General features: G+C 39.1%; 1 protein-coding gene and 1 long non-coding RNA gene across 2 annotated transcripts; one reads left to right on the top strand and one right to left on the bottom strand.

The window, feature by feature from the left end:
- The first annotated feature begins 17606 nt into the window (after positions 1 to 17606).
- LOC105684174 (piggyBac transposable element-derived protein 4) lies at positions 17607 to 20137 on the top strand. The gene has a single exon (XM_025746462.2). It carries the CDS (start codon positions 18098 to 18100, stop codon positions 19727 to 19729), a length of 1632 nt encoding a protein of 543 aa, XP_025602247.2. The 5' UTR covers positions 17607 to 18097; the 3' UTR covers positions 19730 to 20137.
- A 957-nt stretch (positions 20138 to 21094) lies between these two features.
- Positions 21095 to 22384, bottom strand: LOC125501648. The gene is made up of 3 exons (XR_007279247.1): positions 22113 to 22384; positions 21765 to 21943; positions 21095 to 21549 (listed from the first exon to the last, which is right to left on the bottom strand). It is a non-coding gene; the product is annotated as an uncharacterized LOC125501648 (long non-coding RNA).
- Between the last annotated feature and the right edge of the window lie 389 nt (positions 22385 to 22773).

Genomic DNA, 22773 nt, shown 5'->3' on the forward strand with positions numbered 1-22773 from the left:
AATCATAAAAGGAGAGGATGTCTTGATCCCGCGAATACCGATGATTCCAACAGATTTACCATCCGATTTTAAACGCTTACAATTTCTAGTACGTCTGGCCTTTGCGATGACAATAAATAAATCGCAAGGACAGTCTTTAGAAGTTTGCGGAATCAACTTGGAGTTTCCCTGTTTCGCGCATGGACAATTATACGTCGCGTGTTCGCGCGTCGGAAAACCCTCTTCTTTGTTTATTTACGCACCACAAAACAAAACAATAAAATATAGTTTATGAAAAAGCTTTAAATTGATTAACAAACTGTATCATAACAGTGTGTCTCTGTTAATATCAAATTTGAACCTTATAAATGGCCAGTATTTCAGGAAAACTCTGTATTTTTAGATAAGCAACATGATGTGTCGAAAATGATAATAAAACTTCATGCTTCATTAAAAAAAAGCATTTTTATTCAATACGTTTTGATGGTTTTAAAATTGATTTATACAAAAGTTTAGGTCTTTTCTTTATCGATTAAGGCAGTACGAAGTCTGCCGGGTCAGCTAGTTACTTTATAAACATACTTACCACTGAAGAGTCAAGTCTTGTGGTGAGTAAAATTGTAATTTTTTACATCATAGTCCGGAACCGCGACCATTTCCTGAAAAATCCATATTTAAGTGTGCAATTAAGTCTGTTTTCTTTTTTCGCCTCCAAGGTGTGAATATTGCAGCCACAAGTACGAAATAAGTTCGGTGTGTCACCACACCTAAGCTGGCAAAATCTGCCTCGAATTTGTTGTGTCGGAAGATTTTGATTTTGAAAGAGTACTGAGATAACATGAACGATTTAACAAAGACAATGATGATGATTTGAAAGACAAAGAGAAAAACAATGACTTGTTCTTTCGACTGATATTTGAGGTTGTTCCAGTTTTGGAAGCCCATACAAAAGCGTTTACCTTATCCGTTAAATTATTCCATTCAAAATTGAGATTTGTAAGAGTTTTTTTAATTTATTAACAGCTGTTGATACTGGCAGATTATATTGGCTGATTCGCCCTCGATTTTCCGCGGTTCGGTCCGGTGTAAAAGCTGCCTGTGAAAATCCTGAAGTTTCAGAAGAAATGAGCTGTCGAAAAATGTTGAGAAACTTGAATGAAGAAAGAGATATTGAAGAAATTCTTTTAGAGTGGCCGCATGAATACCATATCCGCAAAAAAGAATTGTCAATGAAACCTACCGGGAGGAATGCCGAAAAGGTGTCCGAAAGCATCGTACATCATTCTTGAAGTTACAACGATAGTATAATCATCATCACACATGGGTCATTTCACCAAGGTGACGAGCGATTCTCATCATACAGTAACGGTAAGCAGTGCACTGCTAATGCTGCAGTTTCAATCGCTATGTCTGCTGTGAAACCAGCTAATCTTTGGACCAATGATATAATCGATAGTGTATTGACACGTGGAGACGTATTATATATTGACAGTATGGCATGCCGTGAAACTGTGCATCAGAATGAGAATTATGTGAATTACTTGGCAGTTTCAGATCTCAAGACGAATATTAGAGTTTTATCAAAGAATTGTCATTTTACATTTGACGTAGTGATTTTTGGGCATGTATATAACAATGCAAACATTAGTATGCCTAATTCGAAAAACGGTTTGCAACGCTTGTTTAGTGAATCAAATTCTCGAATTCTGACATGTCATGGAATTTCCGTTGCGGTAGGCACGTTGACTGATCAATTTTGGTTGTATGATTCTCATTCCAGAGGACTGGACAGTAAAGTAGCGTGTCAGGGAATGGCTTCATTCATGATATTCACCGACATCGATTCACTGTTAAAAATATTCATTGGAAACATTCATAAAACGACAGACAGAGCTGGAAACCAGTACGATTTAACGTATACTCACGTAAATATCACCGATGTTGCCGAAACAAGTGATCAGTCAATGATAAAGGTTTACGCGAAACATGAAAATTCTAATGAAAATGAAATTAATCATCCAGCTATTGATGCTCACAATGAAATACGAGTCATTCAGAGTCGAAAACGAGTAATCAAAATGGGTTCAAATATTAGTATTGCTCTTTCGGATAGCCAAATTGAAGATTCGAGTGATATTGAAAATTCTCACATTATCGATAATTTTGCAGAACGAGTCATAACGGTTAATATTCATGCCGAGGACAACTCAAGTGACACTGCAGATGTTAACCAAATCGAAGACGTGACTAAATTAACCTGCAATGATCGACTATTTAACACAAAACAAGATCAAATTGTAGAATCAGGTTCAAATATGGCCATCTCTCCCATGGAAAGCCAAATTAAGAATCTAATTGTGAGTGACGTGGAAAATTCTGTTATTAATGACAATTTTGCAAAACGAGTACAAAAGAAATGATATTTATACCAAAAGCAATATAATTATTAATCATTGCGCCAAGTTGCGAAACCAAGTTGAAAGGATTAGCACTGTAGAATACCGACAAAAATCTCGGGCACGTCAAAAATTACACGTCACTTTGCGAAGTGTCGATATAAGTAGATTCAACAAATTCGAACAGCATTACATTGATCCAATGAATGTGTTGTGTGGTATTTGCCCTGCCAAACATTCTGCGGTAGAAAGAGTGTCAGATAAGAAAACTTTTCGATGATTGTTGTTTACACTGAGACGTGGTTCTAGAGCAAACACCATATCCTCCAAACAAATTACGAGAGTGATTTGAAACTCGCCTCACACATCTAGACTTTTTTTCGAAAGGATAAGAAGTTATAATAGTCTAGTTTGTTTTGCTTCGTCCAACGCCAACTTAGTTAACTCCAGGAAAACACGATGGACCGGATTGTTTCGAAAATCATGGACAAATATGTTATTAAGTAAATACTGCGTTGGATCCGACAGTCAATGACATTTCAAGTAATGGTCAGCTTTTCATTGTAGATGCAGATGATGAAACAGATCATCAATTACACCGAAATAACGAGCTCAACCGTAAAATATTGCATACTGTCGATCAGTTAATACGTGAACACAACGTTTTTGCCAAAGCTCATCAGATGATAGGTGATGAAATGGAAAACCAACGCATATCAGCAATCCAAAGGAACGAGATCTCACCGGGATTACAATTTTTATTCACGCTAAAGCCGAGAAGAGATCGTCGTCAATTGAACTTTCAAAGATACAACAAAGTTGCCGCAGTGTTCTCGACTACAGCTGATGGTGAAATTCCAGAAACTTTTGTAAGTATTCGGAATGAAAGTACCAAAACATTACAAAATGTAAGCTCCATGGATCCGATTGTAGAACCATAGATATACTCACTATTTCATCCGTATGGTACTCGTGGTTGGAATAGAGATTTGACGCGTGACGGTAGAATTGGTTCAACGTACAAACGTATTAGCCGTGCAGCATATGTCAAATATATAATTGCAATCAGAGACACTGAATTTAATATTTTTTTACTCGGCAGACAATTATTTCAGCAGTGGATTGTTGATTCTTACGTGAAAATTGAAAAAGATAGGATAGATTACTGCCAAAATTATCAGAAAGAATTGCGTGCCGAATCTTCTCAAGGTTCAGTAGATTATTTGGATAACGGGCGGGAAAACATGAATGGTCGTGTTAGTAAAATATTTTTGAACATCAGCAGGCAGCAGATAGACAAGACCATCGGTGCTCGCGTTTTTGAAGCCAAAAAGTTGTCTGATGAATATGATTGTCATACATTTTCGCGGAAATTCCAGATGAAAAAGAGAATAAAAATTTACACGATATCGTGATGAAACACATGATACATGGCCCATGTGTAGTCTGGTGTATGAAAAACGATAAATGTCCGGAACATTTCCCGAAAGAGTTTGAGGTAGGAACAATAACAGATGAAAATGGTTATCCTTACTTTCGCCGAAGAGACACGGGGCTATTTTTCGAACGACCTAGCAGATTTATGGTAAACAATCAGTACGTTGTGCCATATTGTCCTCGACTATCAATTACATCCAATAGTCACACTATCGTGGAAATAGTATCAAGTATAAAATTCGTAAAATACTTGTTCAAATATATTTACGAAGGTCACGATGTAGCTGCTATATCAGTTGGCGGAAATCCTCAAGGAAATACAGTGATCGACCACGATGAGATTTTAAATTTCATAGAAACACGTTATTTTGAACCTGTTGGAGCGAGTTGTCGAATTTTAGAAAACAGTTTGCACGACAGAAGTCATGCTATCACACGTTTACCCGTTCACTAACAAGATGAGCAAAGCGTAGTTTTCACGGATGGCAATGAAGAGGAAACGATAAGATCAAGTTTGGAAAGAACCAGCATGTTATTGGATTACTTGACGTTAAACGCACGTGACCCGCAGGCTAGGCAGTATCACTATTCTGAAATTCCGTTTCGTCATATGTACAAGAAATACAAAAATTAACGGAAATACTGTCTATAGATGGAAACAACAAAAGGCTCAATTCAATTGTATTGGTCGTATGAATGATTTCATCTGAGATTACTGCTACTGACAGTCAAGGGTGCAAAAAATTATATAGATTCGAAAACAGTTAATGAAAATGTTCATCAGACATTCACAGCTACGAGCTCGAGGTTTAATCGGAGATGACAAAGAGTGAAAACGCACGATGGACGAAGTTACAACTTGGATGATGCTACGAAAACTTAAAAGGCTGTTCGTTAGAATACTTATCCACTGTCGACCAGTTCACCCAAGAGATTTTTGGGAAAAACTCAAAGATGAAATGTCCGAGGATTATTCACGCAGGGAGGGATTGTCGCGTGGCCGAGCACGAGCCTATGCACAATTCAGTGAAATGTTGAATGCAGAGGGTCTGAGTCTTGCTGATTTTTCGGAAATGGAATGAAGAATAATTACTGTAGAATCGAATAATAAATCACTTGAGGAGTCATCTACAATCGGAGTGCGACACTATGAAAAATTAAATTCTGAACGAAAAAAAATTGTTGACGCCGTTTCGGATTCGATTAATACAGCCGAACTCACCGGCGGCGTTTGCTTCTACATCAATGGCCCAGGTGGCTCTGGTGGAACTTACATTTAAAAAACTACATGGCATTTATTGAAAGCAAAAGGAAAAAGAGTGATTACAATGGCATTTACTGGAATCGCAGCTATTCTACACAACTATTACTAATAAAAGTGGAAGGTACACGCAGTAAAACAGTTAACTCATCTATCAAATTCAGTAATTTATGGAAATCCTTCAAAAAGTTCAAATTAACGCAAAACATGAGAACTTTATCTAATGAAGTTGAATTTTCAAAATTTTTACTAGACCTTGGCGATGGAAAATCAAATGACAATAAGGTATTTTATTCAATTTCCAGAACATTGTATAGCATCTCCACATTCTAAGATGGTACAAAGTTTACACGGAAAATACATCAGGGACTATTTGAAAAAGCAGCGAATTGTGCAATACTATCAGCTTGAAATGCTGATGTAAAAGAAATCAATCAGCAAGTGGTAGAATTACTCGATCGCAAAGATGAAAAAATGTATACAAGCATCAATAGCATCGACAAAACTAATGACAAGAATAGTATATGTGAACAATTCTACCAGAGTACTTGGACAGTTTGTCACCGCCGTCCTTACCACCACATGAAGTGCGATGAGGAAAAAATTCTGTAGTGATGCTCATTCGAAATTTAAGTGTGAACGAAGGCTTTTGCAATGGCACCAGATTAATTGCGATTGAACTCAGGAATCATTTTCCGGAATGTGAGATTCTTACAAGTGATAATGCCAGGGAAATAGTATTTCTGAATCGAATTACGCTTTATTGCGATGACATTCATCTTTTTACGTTCAAAAGAAGGCAATTTTTAATCAAACTGGCATTTGCAATGACGATAAATAAATATCAAGGACAACCTTTAGAAAAAATTGGTATCGACCTTAGAAAAGATGTTTCCAATCATGGACAATTATACGTAGTGCGTTCAAGAGTACGATCAAAAAACTCATTGAAAATATTTTTATCAAATCAGAAAACCGACAGGAAGGTAAAAAATCACGTATACACAGATTTGTATAATTGATGAATTCGACAAAATTCATTCACGTGTACATTATACCAGACAGTCGTGAGAATAGATCATATATTTTATTCAATTATTCTAAAAGATCATAAAAAACGGCCGTGCTACAATTAATAACAGAATATTCAACTTGCCCTGCACTTTAATGCACCAGTCGAGTGTAACTTTCATTTTTATTATTTACATCGCATTAGTGTTGCTCTAATGTTTAGCTTGAGAACGTTCGGGTACATAGTCTACTAATAATACGCGAATATGAAGATAGATTGTTTTTTCTCCAATGATGTGAATATTTTTTGGTATGAGATCAATTTGATTCATTTTTTACGTAAGGTGAAAACGATCATTCTAAATTTGCGAAAAGAAAGTGCCATTCAAGTTTGCAAAAAAGCCAACAAGAGGTTTGTAATTGTAATAGGTATGCCCGATTATCGTAAATGTGTTATTTCTCGTTTTCGAGATATCAGGACGCATATGGCACTCCGCGCTCGCTACTTGCACATTTCAAGACACAAAAATATCTGAACAACGAAAAATAACACATCTGTGGAACTTACTCTATCGCTTTGCCGTGTTATGGGGAAGCTATGGAATTTTTTCCAGATTTTTTAACGGTGTCGATCATCGCGAAAATGACTCGTGAATGCTGCCGCAGAGCGTCGACCAAGTAGCGACCATGGAGAGTAGACAGGGTATTCTCTGTCGCTTGACGCGCGTCATTACGAGCATAGGCGTCGACGAGCTCGAATTTACGCGCGCCGCCAACTTTGATGATTTTTTACTCAAAAACGAAGCCGAACGCATCTTTGAAATTAATTCACAGGCTGTAGTATAGTTTAAAGTATATGTCAGCATTTTTTTCAAATTTTTCGGTGCTATCCGTCAGTGTTTTAAAAATCATTTAAAAATTCATTGTCAAATAGACAAATGATAAATCAACTTTTCCGGCACCATTTGTTTTTTTTCCAAATCTATGGCCTCATTCGCGTGAATTCTAAAAAAAAAATTGAATCCAACATCATTTTTGACGAAGTTATGATTTTTTGAAGAAACCGCCTCTCAATTTTTCGATTGTTCATAATAAATCGAAATTTGCACTAATTCAAAAATCCTTCCGCACAAAAATCTAACTCCCCATGGACAATCGACATGCCAAATTAAAAAAATATCTGAGAGGTGACTGATCCGGTTCACGTGGAATGGCCCATATGCATCATTTTCTATGCGAGATTTCGTAGTTTCAACTATTGAGGCGTATTTTCGACTCATTCGAAAAAGTGAGCGGTGCATTCTCTTTCATTCATTGCTAGGAAGATGCGCTAGTCGGAAAAACCAGGTTTCAAAGTCAAAAAACTATGAAATTGAATTTTATAAAATGCGAGGTGCGCCGTGATGATTTCTCAGCGCGGGGACCCGTCATCTCGATTTACACCAATTAGACACTAGTGTAGTCACTTGCTCACCACTTTGACTACCCAGCGCACTATCCTATCAGTTAATAAAAGAGAATGCACCTCTCACTTTTTTGCAAAAGTCTAAAATACGCTCGAATACTTGACACTAGCAAATATCCGACAACTCTACGCTTTTCGGACGGCCATATTGTCTTCAGACAGGCCCACATACAACCTCCGTTCACCTAGCCCCCCCACTATCGTATAAAAAACCAGCAAAAATCTGAAATAAAGCACTAATTATGCACTTTCGACTTCCGAAAAAAAAAAATTTTGCACTACTTCCGTTTGAGAGAAATAATTCATTTCCGGTGGGGGGGCTGACTGTACGAATGCCTAGCCCCCCCAGGGGTTAATTACGCACGAATTTGGGGGGGAAAAATACCCAAATTATGCACTAATTATGCACTCCTCGACCAGGTAAGTTGCGATTTTTGCACCCCTACGGTTTTGATGAAAAAAAATCATTTCGGTTTTTTTCGATTCCCTGGTTGGGTGGGTCGAAGATAGGGCCTTAGAACATGAAGCGAGCCGGAATCAAAAAATACCCAAATTATGCACGAATTATGCACTACTCGACCAGGTAAGTTGCGATTTTTGCACCCTTACGGTTTTGATGGGAAAAAATTTTTTGAGGAATAACTACGAAAGATGGGCCCGTTATTATGAATCAGTGGATTTATTTACCGTCGAAGGTGTAAATCTAGAAAATTATGTCTCAGGCAATGTTTGATGACAAATAGTTCTTCGTGAATATCTAGTATCTAAATCGAAATTTACAAGAACAGCTGTATTCTAGAATTCTATTTATTCAAACTATTGAAGTAGTAGTATACGTTTATACATTCTGGTTCCTTTACCAGACGCTCACAAAAAATTCTTTTAATTGAAAGTTCATATAAAATCGTTGTAATAAAAAGTTCGAAATTATGCTGTACGTTCGAACACATTACATATGTATAGGTATTGTAACAAGTCACGTGGGCCAGCGACAGAGAACGAGGCCCGGTACCGGACACGCCAAGAACAGGAGGACCACGTGACGGTTAAGGCTATGCAAAATTATGAAGCCGCGCTCTCGCTTGGGCGCAACTTAGAGTCACGCCACCAGAACTGTAAGAAGCGAACAGCAACCAAAAAACGGAGGGCTCAACCAGCTCACAGCCGTGGGTCAACCGACTGACTCATAACCTTGCAAATTCCACTTTGCTAAAATAGCATGTGATTCTTTTTACTTAGAGGAATTTTACACAACTAAAATAGAAGTCGAATCTTTCTCCAAATTCGTAAAATAAAAAATTCACTTATATTAGGTATCCGGCGGAAAAAAAAACCTCGTTTTTATGAATTAAACTTGAACTCTGATCACCCAAAATATATTCAACAGTAACCCAGGCATTGAGCTGTAGCAGCATTTGTTTCTGCACGTGCAAACATAACCTGAACTCGCAAAAAAAAAAATCCTGGCAACAGCGCTTATTACTACATTTAAAAATTGACATTACAAACCTCCGGGTTATCAGTCTACAAGACTGTATAGAATCGAGGGTCAGAATAGGGATATAGCTAGGATGAAACATAATATAATATTACTCTTGTTCATGGCTTTTGAGAGGCGGTCGCTTATAACTTCAATACCTTTGTTATTCTTGTGAGAAGTCTATGTCATCAGCCATCAATCCTTGACTATGGATGATAATATTTAGGAATCCTTTTTAATTTATAAAGTTTGGGCGGAACTCATGATTTCTTTTTTGTCTGACTCATACCTTAGAGCCAGCTTTGGTGGACAAGGCACACATTCGGCAGTACTGATTGAGCGATGATAGCAAACCGTATCTGACTTTGTGTTATACCCTATCACATCAGCCTGAACAGACAGGCAGGGAGATCTTCCTGCTTTGTGGAAGGTAAGACGACTCTGGTGGAACTTCATAGTTTTACCCGAGTTCGGAAGTCGTGACTTTGCCAAATCAAAACAATTTCTCTTGACAGACCTGGTGTAATTGAGTTTATACCAGGTTCTTAGCTCTGAAAGGCGGCTCTGGCTTGGACAATTCCGAGTTCGTTTCTCAACACCATCTTTGGACTACGAATTTGGTGGTATCATTGGTGGAAGGAGCCACAGATAAAGTTTAAATGCAAAAAACCCACCACAGCTCGATCGTCCGTTAAGAGCATACCTCATGAACGCCCGAAAAACTTGCAGTATATATTTACAATACTTTTAAGATCAAGATTTAAACATATGTCGAACGGAATATGAAACGAAAGGGTCGCGTTGTTGTTCATTAACGATCGATATCTTCGTCTTGCTATTCTACAGCGTCCATCTTATTGAAGTAAACTGTAGACTCGATTCTGATATTGGCAGCACGTTGTGTATTGTTATCGTTGCCTGCATTTCTGATAGGTTGCGAAGCGGCTCCATGCGTTGCTACATGCCATGATCTCGCTGCCACCATAGAATCCTCATATCTATCCTCAAAATCTACCAGATCAGGTGGGCAATATGGATTATTTCCATTGTTTTGTTTCAGAAAGTTATGCAGACAGCCTGAAGCCTTCACAATTGCTGTTACAGTATCCACATTCGCAATTATAGGCTTCCGGTATCATACGCCATTGTGCCGCGATTCGTGCCATATGCTGAAAAATACTTATTAATGCATTTGGATTGCACCAAAGAGTTACGCAAGACTAAAGATATCGGAATCAATGTATAATCTGATACAAGAATGGATGATAACATCGCAGGGCTATGACGAACCACGAAGAATCCTGGAGCACCACAACGAGACAATGCAACACTCTTCAAATCACGCAAATTTGAAAATCTTAAAATTTCCAACTGGAGCGTAAGGGAAACTTGTATTTTCAGATAATCATGTTGTATCTGATATTTTTATTTAACTTATAAACTCAACGTTTCGAAGCGCAGTTCGATCTTTTTATTTACTCATTCATTTGCTTCACCTGTCAATCACGAGAAAGTACCTGCCAAAGTAATATTTGCAGACATAGCTATACAGAATTCACCAGAATATACTAACAAAGTATATTCTAGTAATTGTAAGTAATTGACATGGCTTAACAAATAATCTTTCCCGTAATAAACCGTAGTAACAAAGAAATATAAGATATATGTGATTGGTAAGACTAAAGGACATGGTCAAAAGCACAGAGATCCGCACACGGAAGACAGCTCGGCCAGGGAGCGATCGGTCAAACTCTCTGCGGCGCGGTCACTTTTCAGATGGCCCGCCCAACGGTTCAGTACCGTGCCCTCTCGCCAGATAGTTCTGACAGTCAATTTCCAGGCTTCTAATCGGCACAGGCTCTGGCCTAGGCTGGGGCAGCGTATCCCGCATCCAGTTTCTATAGAGATCGGTGATTTTTTTCATTAGTCTTGTATATCTGTTCTTTTGTTTTTGGATCCATTCATTTCTTCAATCAATTATTTTTTCATCAGGCCATTGTGGCACAGGTAGGGCTCATCCTTTCCAGGCAGCTACCATTGTCGGTCCCACCGTAGGAGTCAATGCCAGCCCCTGGATCATCTGAGCCCGACTGAAGGAAGCAGGACTGAAGTGCAGGAGAGCGGCGAAGAAGATGGACATCACCAACAGACATCGAGAGGACCGCATCAGTTTCGCGCTGCAGGGGCTGACAATCACAGAAAGAAAATTCGAGTAGGATAGTTTTTACCGATAAGAAAGTGGTTTTCTCGGATCAAGATGGCCGGTTAAATGTGTGAAGGGAAGATGAGGAACGCTACAATTCGCAAAATGTTGTGGCGGGGCATCACAGTGGACGCGTAACTTCAGCGTGTTTGGGTTGGATTTCGGCCGCTGGTCCAAGGGAATTAGTGAAAATAACGCGAAACATGAATGCCGAGCAATACATGATTATTCTAGAAAATGCATTGCTTTCCTCCGTGAGGGCAATATACCCGGCCCAAGACATGCCCATTATTAGTATTGTTGAGAACAAGAGCGCAGTGCATCGAGCCAGAAGCGTGCAGGACTGGTACACAACTCACCCAGAAGTGCAGCGGCTCGACTGGCCAGCCAAATCTCCACATTTTAACCCAATAGAAAACTGTTGGTCTGGAATGGTCCGGTGCTGGAGGCCTGTTGCCAGGAAAAGGAAGGAAGGCTTGAGTCTTCGAGTCGAAGCAAAGTGGGAAAAACTCCGCACCAGGCCAGAGTACTTTGAGGCAATTGTTGGTTCGATGCACCGTCAAATGCATCCAGAGTACTTTGAGGCAATTGTTGGTTCGATGCACCGTCGAATGCATAGTGTACTTGAGAAGGATGGTTGGTGGACACACTATTGAATGAGGACGTGAGCGCCTAAATTCCACCGCCTCGTTTTTGAGGACTTGTGTAGTTGGTGGGAGATAACCCAATAAGAGCCGACAATGAGTACTCTTTACCTTCCGCACTGTGCTGTTGCCTGATAATACAGAGTAATTGGCATTTTATTGAAATTCTTTTCCGAAGTGGTTTTTGTCTCTCACCATAACATTTCATACTATAAAATCCATATTCGTTTCAGGTTTTTTGAGTCTATTTTTCACTGCTCTCTAATCAACCAATTCTAATCAATTATCACGGGTATAGTTGTTTGTATTTTCTTCAACTTCATTAACTCTCTTATAGCTTTTGGTTCGTAGTATTGGTGGGAAAGGTAAGCATTGTATTTTCTAGAAGTTTTTTTGTCCGGGCAATATATTACATGATAACAAAATGGGAATTGTTGGTTATCGTCAGATAAATTTGAGGCTCGTTGTCATTCAGGGATAGAGATTGTTGCATTCAAAGTTACGGGGGGAAAGATTTCATATTTTCGGGTTATGGGTGTAGAGATCATTAAGCATGTTTGGAACAATTTCAGGGTTTTTGTAATGTTAGGGCACCCATCTTTTCCACACACAAAAAAAAACATTTTCTTCATCAGTATTTTTGGAGAACTTTGCCGTGATTTGCTTTCATTGTCAGCTAAATTCTTCATTATTCTGATATTTGGTGAATCAGTCGTAACAAATAGCTTCGTATTAAAATAGTCATCTTTGTCTTTCGGAAAAAACTATCTCATCACTTGATAATTTTATATTGTGCATCAGATGACTTAAAAGACTTCAATTTTCAATTCATTTTATAGTTTATTTGTAAATTATACTCGAGGAAGATCATTATGTTCTTTTATATCATAGATTTTGCGTTTATTTCAAGAAGCAGATTTTTTGATGATTTTGACGAGTTGAGCGCCGGTGTCCAGGATCTTCTTACTCGGAAATCGTCCGGATTGGCGATTCCCTCTCCTAATTAGGCCACAGGTGTAGGGCGCAATTCTTTGGGTGACAATTGAATTTGCCTATTCGGCGCCTCTCCTCTCCTCTGACGTCATCATCCATGCTTCCTCATCGGCCGCGCTCGCTTTTGAATACTGACCGGCTGGCTGTCTGCGTTCGGAAGGCCATCCAAGGCTGCGTCGACTGAGGCACTTGGAGTCCTCATCTTCAAGAGCAACATCTCTATCCTATGTCGTCTCGGGAGTCGGAATGTAGACCTGGGCTCACTTGTGCCTCGGCTCCTACATGTCTTCCTAGGCAGAACGTCATCTCGGGAGGTTACCAAGTTTTACCCGGTGACGGGATCAGTTCCGGAACGGTAGATGTTAGTTTGGTCTGGCTCCTGGCCAGTAAGTTACGGGACGGGAGGTGACACTACTCAGTTCATGCCACCCTATACGCCGCCTTCCGTAGCATCCATTCGTCGATAGCAGAGCGTCTTACGCACCTATCGTCTAGCGGGAGATCGTAGACGGGTCGTCTTGCGGTCCTATACGCCGGTAGCGATTCGGTAGATCGGGAGGCGGGAGATGTTGGCGATGCTGTCATCAGCTGGTGGTCCGGTCCACCACGGGAGAGTGCACATCGGTAGTCTGATTGGCACGGATGACGTCAGAGTTGTACCCTTGGAGGAAAGGGCCCGGGAGGTCCTCGTAGGTCGTCCTGGCTCAACTCGTCGGTATTTTCCCAGGTCACATAAGAGAATATTCGGAACAACAACGAAAATTAGCTTAACATACGGAATATCTTTTATTTCAATTGAGCCTTGGTGATTCGTTTCGGTGTGCTGCCGTTTTCTAGATTATTAACGAAAAACGGGAGGCAATTCCGGGAGATTTGGGTGCCGTAGTAACGGGGCTGAAAACGCCACGTTACCGTGTATAAACATTTTCTCCAGTCCACTTCTGTTTTAGATACTTGCTCATCTGTTTCCAGATGCAAGAAGACCACGCAGGATATTGCCCATTTTGGAAATGCTCGAAGAATTTTTCAATTACAGCAACTGCATCTGCTTCTGTCACCAGCGCTTTTCGTGGCATTATGCTAAAACAATACTTATGATTAATTTGACATACACGAATATTGATGAGATATTTGCAGAGAAAAATCTGATTTCTAAGACAGAAATTTAGCGCTCCACCAATTCTGTGAAATTTGTTCATGTTCGAGAAGACGGATCGTTCAACAGCTTGTAAATTTGATACATCAGTTTAGGAGGTCTTTGTCCAGTGGAGTTATGAAGGGCTACATAATCGAAGAAAAATTCAATTGTTGAACGACAGTTCAATTGCTAAAGTTTCAATTGTAGGCATTGGGATTCTGTAAAGTCAATTCATCCAAATATCCATGAGTTATGGTGGTTGTTAAAACAATGGAGGAAATTGGACTAAATAATGTACGATCAAAAGTTTCACAAATTTTCCTGTGATTGTGAAAGTGATAGTGAACAAGTTGAAGTAAGACTACAAATATTACCACAATCATTACAACTAATAAATATCGCAATAAATTGCACTGTATTGTTGTACCACAAATTCCATTATTTCTATTACCTTCAGGGCATGAGTCATGCATTTATCAGAATTATGACATCGGTCACGAAGAAGTCCAGGTGGGTCTGCAAAAGTAATTAATATAATCAATACTTACAGATGTTGAAGATTATGACGAATTGCAGTCTACCAATTTTACATCAATTTTGTTCCGAGCAATATTGTTGATACTGTAGAAAAGTATTGTTGTTGTGAATATAAATCAAGTTTTCATTCCATCACTGTCATATATTAATATTTGTTCACTATTATTAGATCAAACATGGACAGATTGTAATACGCAAACATTTGACAGTGCCTACAGTCTTTTGAATGCAAATTATGCAAGAGTTGTGGGAGATTCGCCTGTGGTGCAAATAGATACAAGCCCGCATCAGAAGCAGGAATTCTAAGAATCTTAATGTATAAAACAAAGTTGGGTTAGTTACATCATTTATAACTCAAGAACGACTGAACCGATGTCAATCAATTTTTTTTTCATTCTGTGCGATTTGTTCTAGCTTGAAACATAGGATAGGTTGAATCCTTTTTTTTTTTCCTGCAAAATTACTTCAACCACGTGCGCTAACCACGCAAATGTGTGCACCGGGACGTGCGAATCCGTGCGAAGCCGGGACGGGCCAGCTAAGATATATGATGAGAAATTACTTTTTTGGCAGATCCTGGTATATAAACAAATACATGTATGTAAATGTAAATATACGACGTTACACTTTTGTTCTGATACGTCTTAGACCAGAAGCTAACCGAAAAATGGCTAGATTCTAAAGTCAACAGATATTCGAATGTTTTTTTCATTTTATATCGTCGCCGATATCGATTTCCTTCATTGATATTTTCGGCAAGGGAATTTCTTCAAGATACTCACGATTTGTATTAATAAGTAGAATTCTAAATCATTTTAGGTATTAGATTAGAAGTGTGGAAAATACGATTCCGATATAACTATTGTCCACGTCAATCGCGGTTAATGGCGTACGAATATTCTCCACCAATCAAAGAAAAGCAATGATCTCGGCTACCCGCAGAAGTATATAATATTTATTCAGCATGGTTAGTATATGGCCGAATCGGAAACAGCCGTAGATGATGAATAGAGTCTATATCAGATTAGAAGTATGAAAAATTGACATGAATCAATAAACATATCACATCCATCGCGAAATCAGGATGAGAAATATTCACCCGGGTGAATATTCGGAGAAGAATTGCGATAACTTTTATCGAGTGAATCGTAATTAACAGAAAGCTTTCGAAGTTTCAGTTCCGTGAACTTTTCACCCATGCATTGGTGTGAATAAACTGAAGCGAAGTTGCATGTTCGATCATAGATATATTGAACGATGTTTGTTAAATGTTATTTTCGTTCACAAGATTACCTCAATTCAAATGATGGTTTTTTCTATCAACGGCGATTGTTACTATTTTCAATTTCTTGATTATAAGTATGTATTGTAACGTGGTGTTTTCAGCCCCGTTACTACGGCACCCAAATCTCCCAGAATTTCCTCCCGTTTTTCGTTAATGACATAGAAAACTGCAGCACACCGAAACGAATCACCAAGGCTCAATTGAAATAAGAGATAGTCCGTATGTTAAGCTAATTTTCGTTGTTGTTCCGAATATTCTCTTATGTGACCTGGGAAAATACCGACGAGTTGAGCCAGGACGACCTACGACGACCTCCCGGGCCCTTTCCTCCAAGGGTACAACTCTGACGTCATCCGTGCCAATCAGAATACCGATGTGCACTCTCCCGCGGTGGACCGGACCACCAGCTGATGACAGCATCGCCAACATCTCCTGCCTCCCGATCTACCGAATCGCTACCAGCGTATAGAACCGCAAGACGACTCGTCTACGATCTCCCGCTAGACGATAGGTGCGTAAGACGCTCTGCTATCGACGAATGGATGCTACGGAAGGCGGCGTATAGGGTGGCATGGATCGAGTAGTGTCACCTCCCGTCCCGTAACTTACTGGCCAGGAGCCAGACTAAACTAACGTCTACCGTTCCGGAACTGATCCCGTCACCGGGTAAAACTTGTAAACCTCCCGAGATGACGTTCTGCCTAGGAAGACATGTAGGAGCCGAGGCACAAGTGAGCCCAGGTCTACATTCCGACTCCCGAGACGACATAGGATAGAGATGTTGCTCTTGAAGATGAGGACTCCAAGTGCCTGAGTCAACGCAGCCTTGGATGGCCTTCCGAACGCAGACAGCCAGCCGGTCAGTACTAAAAAGCGAGCGCGGCCGATGAGGAAGCATGGATGATGACGTCAGAGGAGAGGAGAGGAGCCGAATAGGCAAATTAAATTGTCACCCAAAGAATTGCGCTCTACACCTGTGGCCTAATTAGGAGAGGGAATCGCCAATCCGGACGATTTCTGAGAAGGAAGATCCTGGACACCGGCGCTCAACCCGTCCTACTCTGCGAGATACCGTTGTACAGACAGGACGTTTTTGGCTAGATCCTTCCCCACCAATTCAGATCTTCCTTTTCTGCTTTCCTAAATCTACCGTCTCTCTACCGTTTTTCACCGAACATCTACCGCTTCCGTTATATTTAGATTCATTCCCATCCGCCCTTTACTTGCAGTATATTTAAATCTAGAGCCAGTTAGAATATTTGTATTAAGTTAGAATCAGTGGGTGCCGAACTCCTTTGATAAGGTAAGGTTTTCCACTTTCTGAGAGAGGCACGAAGTAGCCACGTGGGGATTGAGAATTGCCTAAAGCATTACGTATTTTTGTTTTATTGTTTTGTAAGTCGGTGGGAACTAGCCCCACCGCAGTTTATTTTGTGTGTAAGTCAGTGGGTACAAGGCCCACTGCATCCCGTAAATTTAGAGTGTAAGTCAGTGGGTAAAAGGCCCACTGCATCCCGTTAATTTGATAAGTCGGTGGGAACGAGCCCCACCGCAATTTGGTACGGTCCGGTCCGTTACGTATTTCGGTTTTTGGGCAATTCTGTAATTCCTCCCGGTGCACCTCGTGGCCGAATTGAGTTACCGTACATTTTGTATTTCTGTTATCTGAGTTTTTAATTGGTCTTCTACCGTTCTCCCGTGCATTTGCTGCACGTGGCATCATTTAATACGTTCAGGAATTAAGTAAAATTTAAGTACTACGTTAACCCTTTCGGTACGAGCGCCGGATATATCCGGCATCCATCCGATAACCTGTGTGGACGAGTGCCGGATATATCCGGCATCCATCCGATGACTTGTGTGGCCGAGTGCCGGATATATCCGGCATCTATGATATGTGACAATCCGTGTGAAAAAACAAACAAGTGACATCTATATACAGTCTATACAATTATATTTTATTTTACCGACGTATGAGATATGAATCTTATTCAAAATATATTTCGCGCTCACGCATAAAACCTTGAATTGTTACATTTTTTAACAATTGCTCTGTGTTTTTATCTGTGTTAATTGAGTATCAGCGGTGCGACAGTTCTATCCTAATACAGATCATTTTAACAAATAGTCTTTTGTTACAAGAATTCTGGAAAAACAGCTACAGGTATAATTGTCGTTTGATTTCAACTATTTTATTAAAAAATTTAGAGGTTACCCTTTTGTTCGAAACTTGTGTATAGAATTTAAAAAATTGAGGCCCTTTTCAGAATGAATAGAGGAAATAAAAGATTTATAAACGGTCTTACTGACTCAGAAAGTGACGAGAATTGTGAAAATGAAAATAATTTTAATCGACGTAAAAGAAGAGTAAATGTCATATATGGCAGTTCTGAATCGGAAACAGAATTGTCCCAAGAGGTTGATAACACGAACTGTGAAGTAAAATGGTCAAACAATCATTTTGTACCAAAAATTCATCGATTCAATCCAAAACACTCGGGAATCACCAACCAAATACGCCTGTCATCTCAAATCATTGATTATTTTCAATTATTTATATCTGACGAGTTAGTAGACATAATTGTAGAAGAGTCGAACTATTATTTGGCCCAAAAAACCAATAACAATACGAATAACCAAGAACAAACTACGCGAAATGAGATGTATTGTTTTTTGGCTATATCGTTACTGATGACACGAAATAAAAAACTATCACTCAAGGAGTACTGGAGCACGGACGATTTTCTACGCAGCGATATTTTTGGGAAAATAATGACCAGAGATCGTTACTTCCTGCTACTCAGAATCTTGCATTTCTCCCATGAACCGGGATGCATTGGCGACCGCCTAATAAAAATAAAAAGAATATTTGATATAATACGACACTCGTTCAATGCGGCATTTGTGCCTTACCAACAACTGTGTATAGACGAAAGTTTGCTTCTATACAAAGGCCGCCTATCTTTTAAGCAGTATATTCCGAAGAAAAGGAATCGGTTCGGAATAAAGTCATTTATTCTTTGCGATTGCAAGACCGGATTCGTGCAGGACATTATCATTTATACCGGAGCATCAACAGTTGCGGACAGTCCGATCAAGGGCATTGGGAAGTCTGGAGCAATCGTCTTACAACTCTTGAAGACATACTTAGGAAAGGGCCATACCCTTTATGTGGATAACTTTTACTCCAGTCCCGCATTATTTAGTCTACTATTCGCCAATCGCACAAATGCATGCGGGACAGTGACAAAAAGACGACAAGGAATGCCCAAAATCGAAAATAAATTGGAAAGGGGAGAGCTGTCTTTTCGTAGCTCGGAAAATTTATTAGTTTTGAAATGGATGGATAAGAGAGAAGTGTACATGATCTCAACTATGCATACTGCAGATTTCATGACAGTGTCCAGACATAGAGGAAGACAGAGAGTACAAAAGCCTGTCTGTATCGTAGATTACAATAATTCCATGGGCATAGTCGATAAAGTGGACATGGTACTAAGCAGTGTAGATTCAACTCGAAAAACTTTAAAGTGGTACCGAAAATTTTTTTTCCATCTAATTGATATTTGTGTATGGAATGCGTATTGCCTCTATAAACATAAAAGGACCGCAACTATATCCATGGCGAATTTTCAATTACAATTGATAAAACAAATATGCGATAAATATCATAAAGATTACATCAATCGACAAGTGAGAAAAAATGATTATCCCATGAGATTGACAGAAAGACATTTTCCGTCATTGTTTGTGTCGAAAAGAAAGAACCGGAGCCGACGGTGCGTTGTTTGCAGCAAAAATGATAAAAGATCGGAATCAAGATACGAATGCAAAGAATGCAATGTTGGTTTATGCATAAATGAGTGTTTTAAAATATATCATACCCAATTATATTATTAGCCTTTATACTTATAATCATATTATATTTATAATCATATTATATTTATATTTATAATTTTGTATATAATTTTGTATATACTTCTGTATTTAATTTCTGTATATATATTCTTTCTGTATATATTTCTGTACCGAATTTTGTATAGATTTTACTTATAATTAATAGAATTTTATATAAATAATTTTTAATATTGAAGCAACAACCAACACTTGTTGGAAAAAACATTGTTTTATTAAGCACAGTTCTTATTTAACCCTTAGGAAAATGTTAGAGGGTAGACTGACAGTGTGTTATACGATTCCTTTCGGCCGAATCAAGACAGTTTGTTATAAGCACATTTTCGGCGCGGCACCTCGTTCAGCGGGGGTATCATGACGGACAGAGCGCCCGTACCGAAAGGGTTAAGGAAAGCCTTGGTGATATTTGGTGATGCTGTATGGTATTTTGTTATAATCTATGTAATATTTTCTCCCGTATTAATTTGTCATTTCTTTGAGTAATTTGTTACCCCTACGGTAAATCTTGCGTTCCGTTACGTTTCCGATCAATTTGGAAAATTAATTGTCTGTTACCGTAGAGTAGCCACGGAAAAGCGCTCCGTGTAGAACCGCGCCTTTTCTCCCGTTCGTAATTATCGCATATTCGGATAATTTGTAAGAGAACCAGTAAACTCCCGTAGGCCTTTCGAATATCGAAATTATAATTCTCTACTCCCGTAAATGATCTCCCGCTACCGTTAAACGAATTATATTTTGTTACTCTCGACCTATTGTAAATCTACCGATTCTGTATTTCCTGCCGAATTTGTTAAAATACAGTCTCCCGTAATTACGAATTTGGTTTTGCGTTATCGTTATTTTATTTGTGCCCGAATTGTTGTTGTGAATCTACGCCACTCTACCATTTATTTCGCTGTTGAACAGCCTGTGCCCAGCCAGCCACTCCGCCGGATCTGCATTCGTTTATTCTATAAGTTTTTGTTATTTCGTTAAGTGACGCGACACCTCGTCTGGCGCCCAACAATCTTCCCGTTCCGTTCTCCGTTTTCCGTTCCGTTTTCCGTTTCGTACAGATCGCGCCGAAGGCACGTGGGTTTTCCCGGGTCCAACCCGCCTGGGGGAAAATAAAAAACCCAACGTCGCAGTATTCGTGGACAAGAAGCAATTAGGTTCTATTCTCATTCAACATTTTTGAAAAATAGCTCTCTCAAGATAGGTTGAATTTTTATTCAAAACAAATCGCAATTTATCAAAATATAGGTATCTGTACAAAGCCCTATCTGTAGAAATTTCTTTCCCTATCACTACAGTTATGGTCTGTGGCAAATTCGTTTTTCAATTGAGTATCGTAACATAACTAATGGAGAATTTTGCTGTGAATTGAGGCTCCATTCTTCTACAACGATTCTGAGAGAAATATTCATTCACAGTTTAGTGTCACACTTGCAAATTTTATGAGGGCATGCTTTTTCTGAATTATTACTCCAACAGGATGTAGTGCAATAAAACAACCTGTGTATGTCGAACTTTTTTAGTTTGAGCTATTTCTTACATTCACCTTAAACGTAAAAAATTATAAGTAAAAAACGAGGAATAAAAAATAATCTCTATGGCTATACAAGCAATTACAAACATAATCATTGAGCATTTTAATTTGATTGTTCGTCAAAATGTTTATAACCCGTGTCTATACTCACACTTGCTTTGTTGCCTCAATCGCTTGTTTGAGAACAGGAATCCAAAACAACTGTCTACAAGGATTTTCACAAGCATAGCTACATGGATATACCGTTGTGAAAAACTTCTAATTAAAGGATGGTCACCTGAAATAGAACAAAAAAAATTCTGCAATACTATCGGAAAAAATTAAAATCAGTTGGCTTGTTATTTAGGGGGCTAATAATTGGTTTTGCTCTCGCTCTTGTTGAAAACTCAATCTTGTGTAACCTGACCTATGTTATTTGAGAATAATTAGGTTTGCAAAGGAATATGAAAATCTATCTTGCATAGGATTTTTGAATTTATTGGAAATTCTTACTGGAAAAATCCCTCTGAAGGCCAAGTGATTCGAGAATTGTTCTGCATTGAAAGAACGTTGTTTGGTCCATTTTATACGTAGAGAACAACAATATTTGCTTGGAATTCATCATGGACGTTTATGTTATACGAATGAGCCACTGAATTAGGGGGAAAAGCCGACCATAGACAACCATCAATCTGAAACAGCCATTTTGATATCTAGTAAAGCGGATTTTCAGGAATATCATATAAACATTCGATAACCTGCAGGAAAACTTGAAAAATAGAGAATTGAATTACAAGAGCATAAAATTATACTCCGATGTTCTTACGCTCAAATAGTATCACAATTGTACAAATTACTGACCTATTACTGACTTGTTCGGATGACACAGCTTGTCAACGATAATTTACAGCTATGTACGCCTAATGTGTCTGATCTTGACCCTCCTAGCGGCCAAGCGCGTCGAGTCAAATCGGACAAGCTTCTACTGTCGCCGAGTCGCCTCGATTGTCGCGAACAAGCTGCTTCCCTTCTCAAATCCTCTATAGCCTGCGCTCCATGATCGCTGAGTCGTCTGCTCGCGCGGTCTACTCGCTGTGTTTAACTGTTTGACAGCTCTGAATGCGCTGCTGCTTTCGATCTGTTCCGATCGGCGATGTAATGATTGCAACGATCACTATTTATTTACAGTACCGATAGAAATAATTTTAAGGAACAATACGAGTTGTTTCTTCTTCTGGGGTATGACCAATGCTCCATACGAATTATTTCTCTTACGAGGATATTAGGAATAATATGAAAAATATTGGCCACTATCGGAGGAGTAACTTGGAAAAATTTAACGGTCAAATGTTCGATACATTATATGTGATTCTATCACATGTGAAATCGAAACTTTTTCCGTGGGTTATGCTAGGAGTTTAGTTAGATCAAACGAGAGCGATGCAAAACATATGGGCGATGAAGTTTTCGGGTATGGGTCAGCCGGGTTGTCCATGTTTCATCCGCGAGATATTCACGCACG

Source organism: Athalia rosae, chromosome 7 (assembly GCF_917208135.1).
Source record: "Athalia rosae chromosome 7, iyAthRosa1.1, whole genome shotgun sequence".
NCBI lineage: Eukaryota > Metazoa > Arthropoda > Insecta > Hymenoptera > Athaliidae > Athalia > Athalia rosae.

Bases quoted from the DNA above. Each gene is read 5' to 3' on its own strand.
- LOC105684174 (XM_025746462.2), top strand. From the start codon at position 18,098: ATGAATAGAGGAAATAAAAGATTTATAAACGGTCTTACTGACTCAGAA.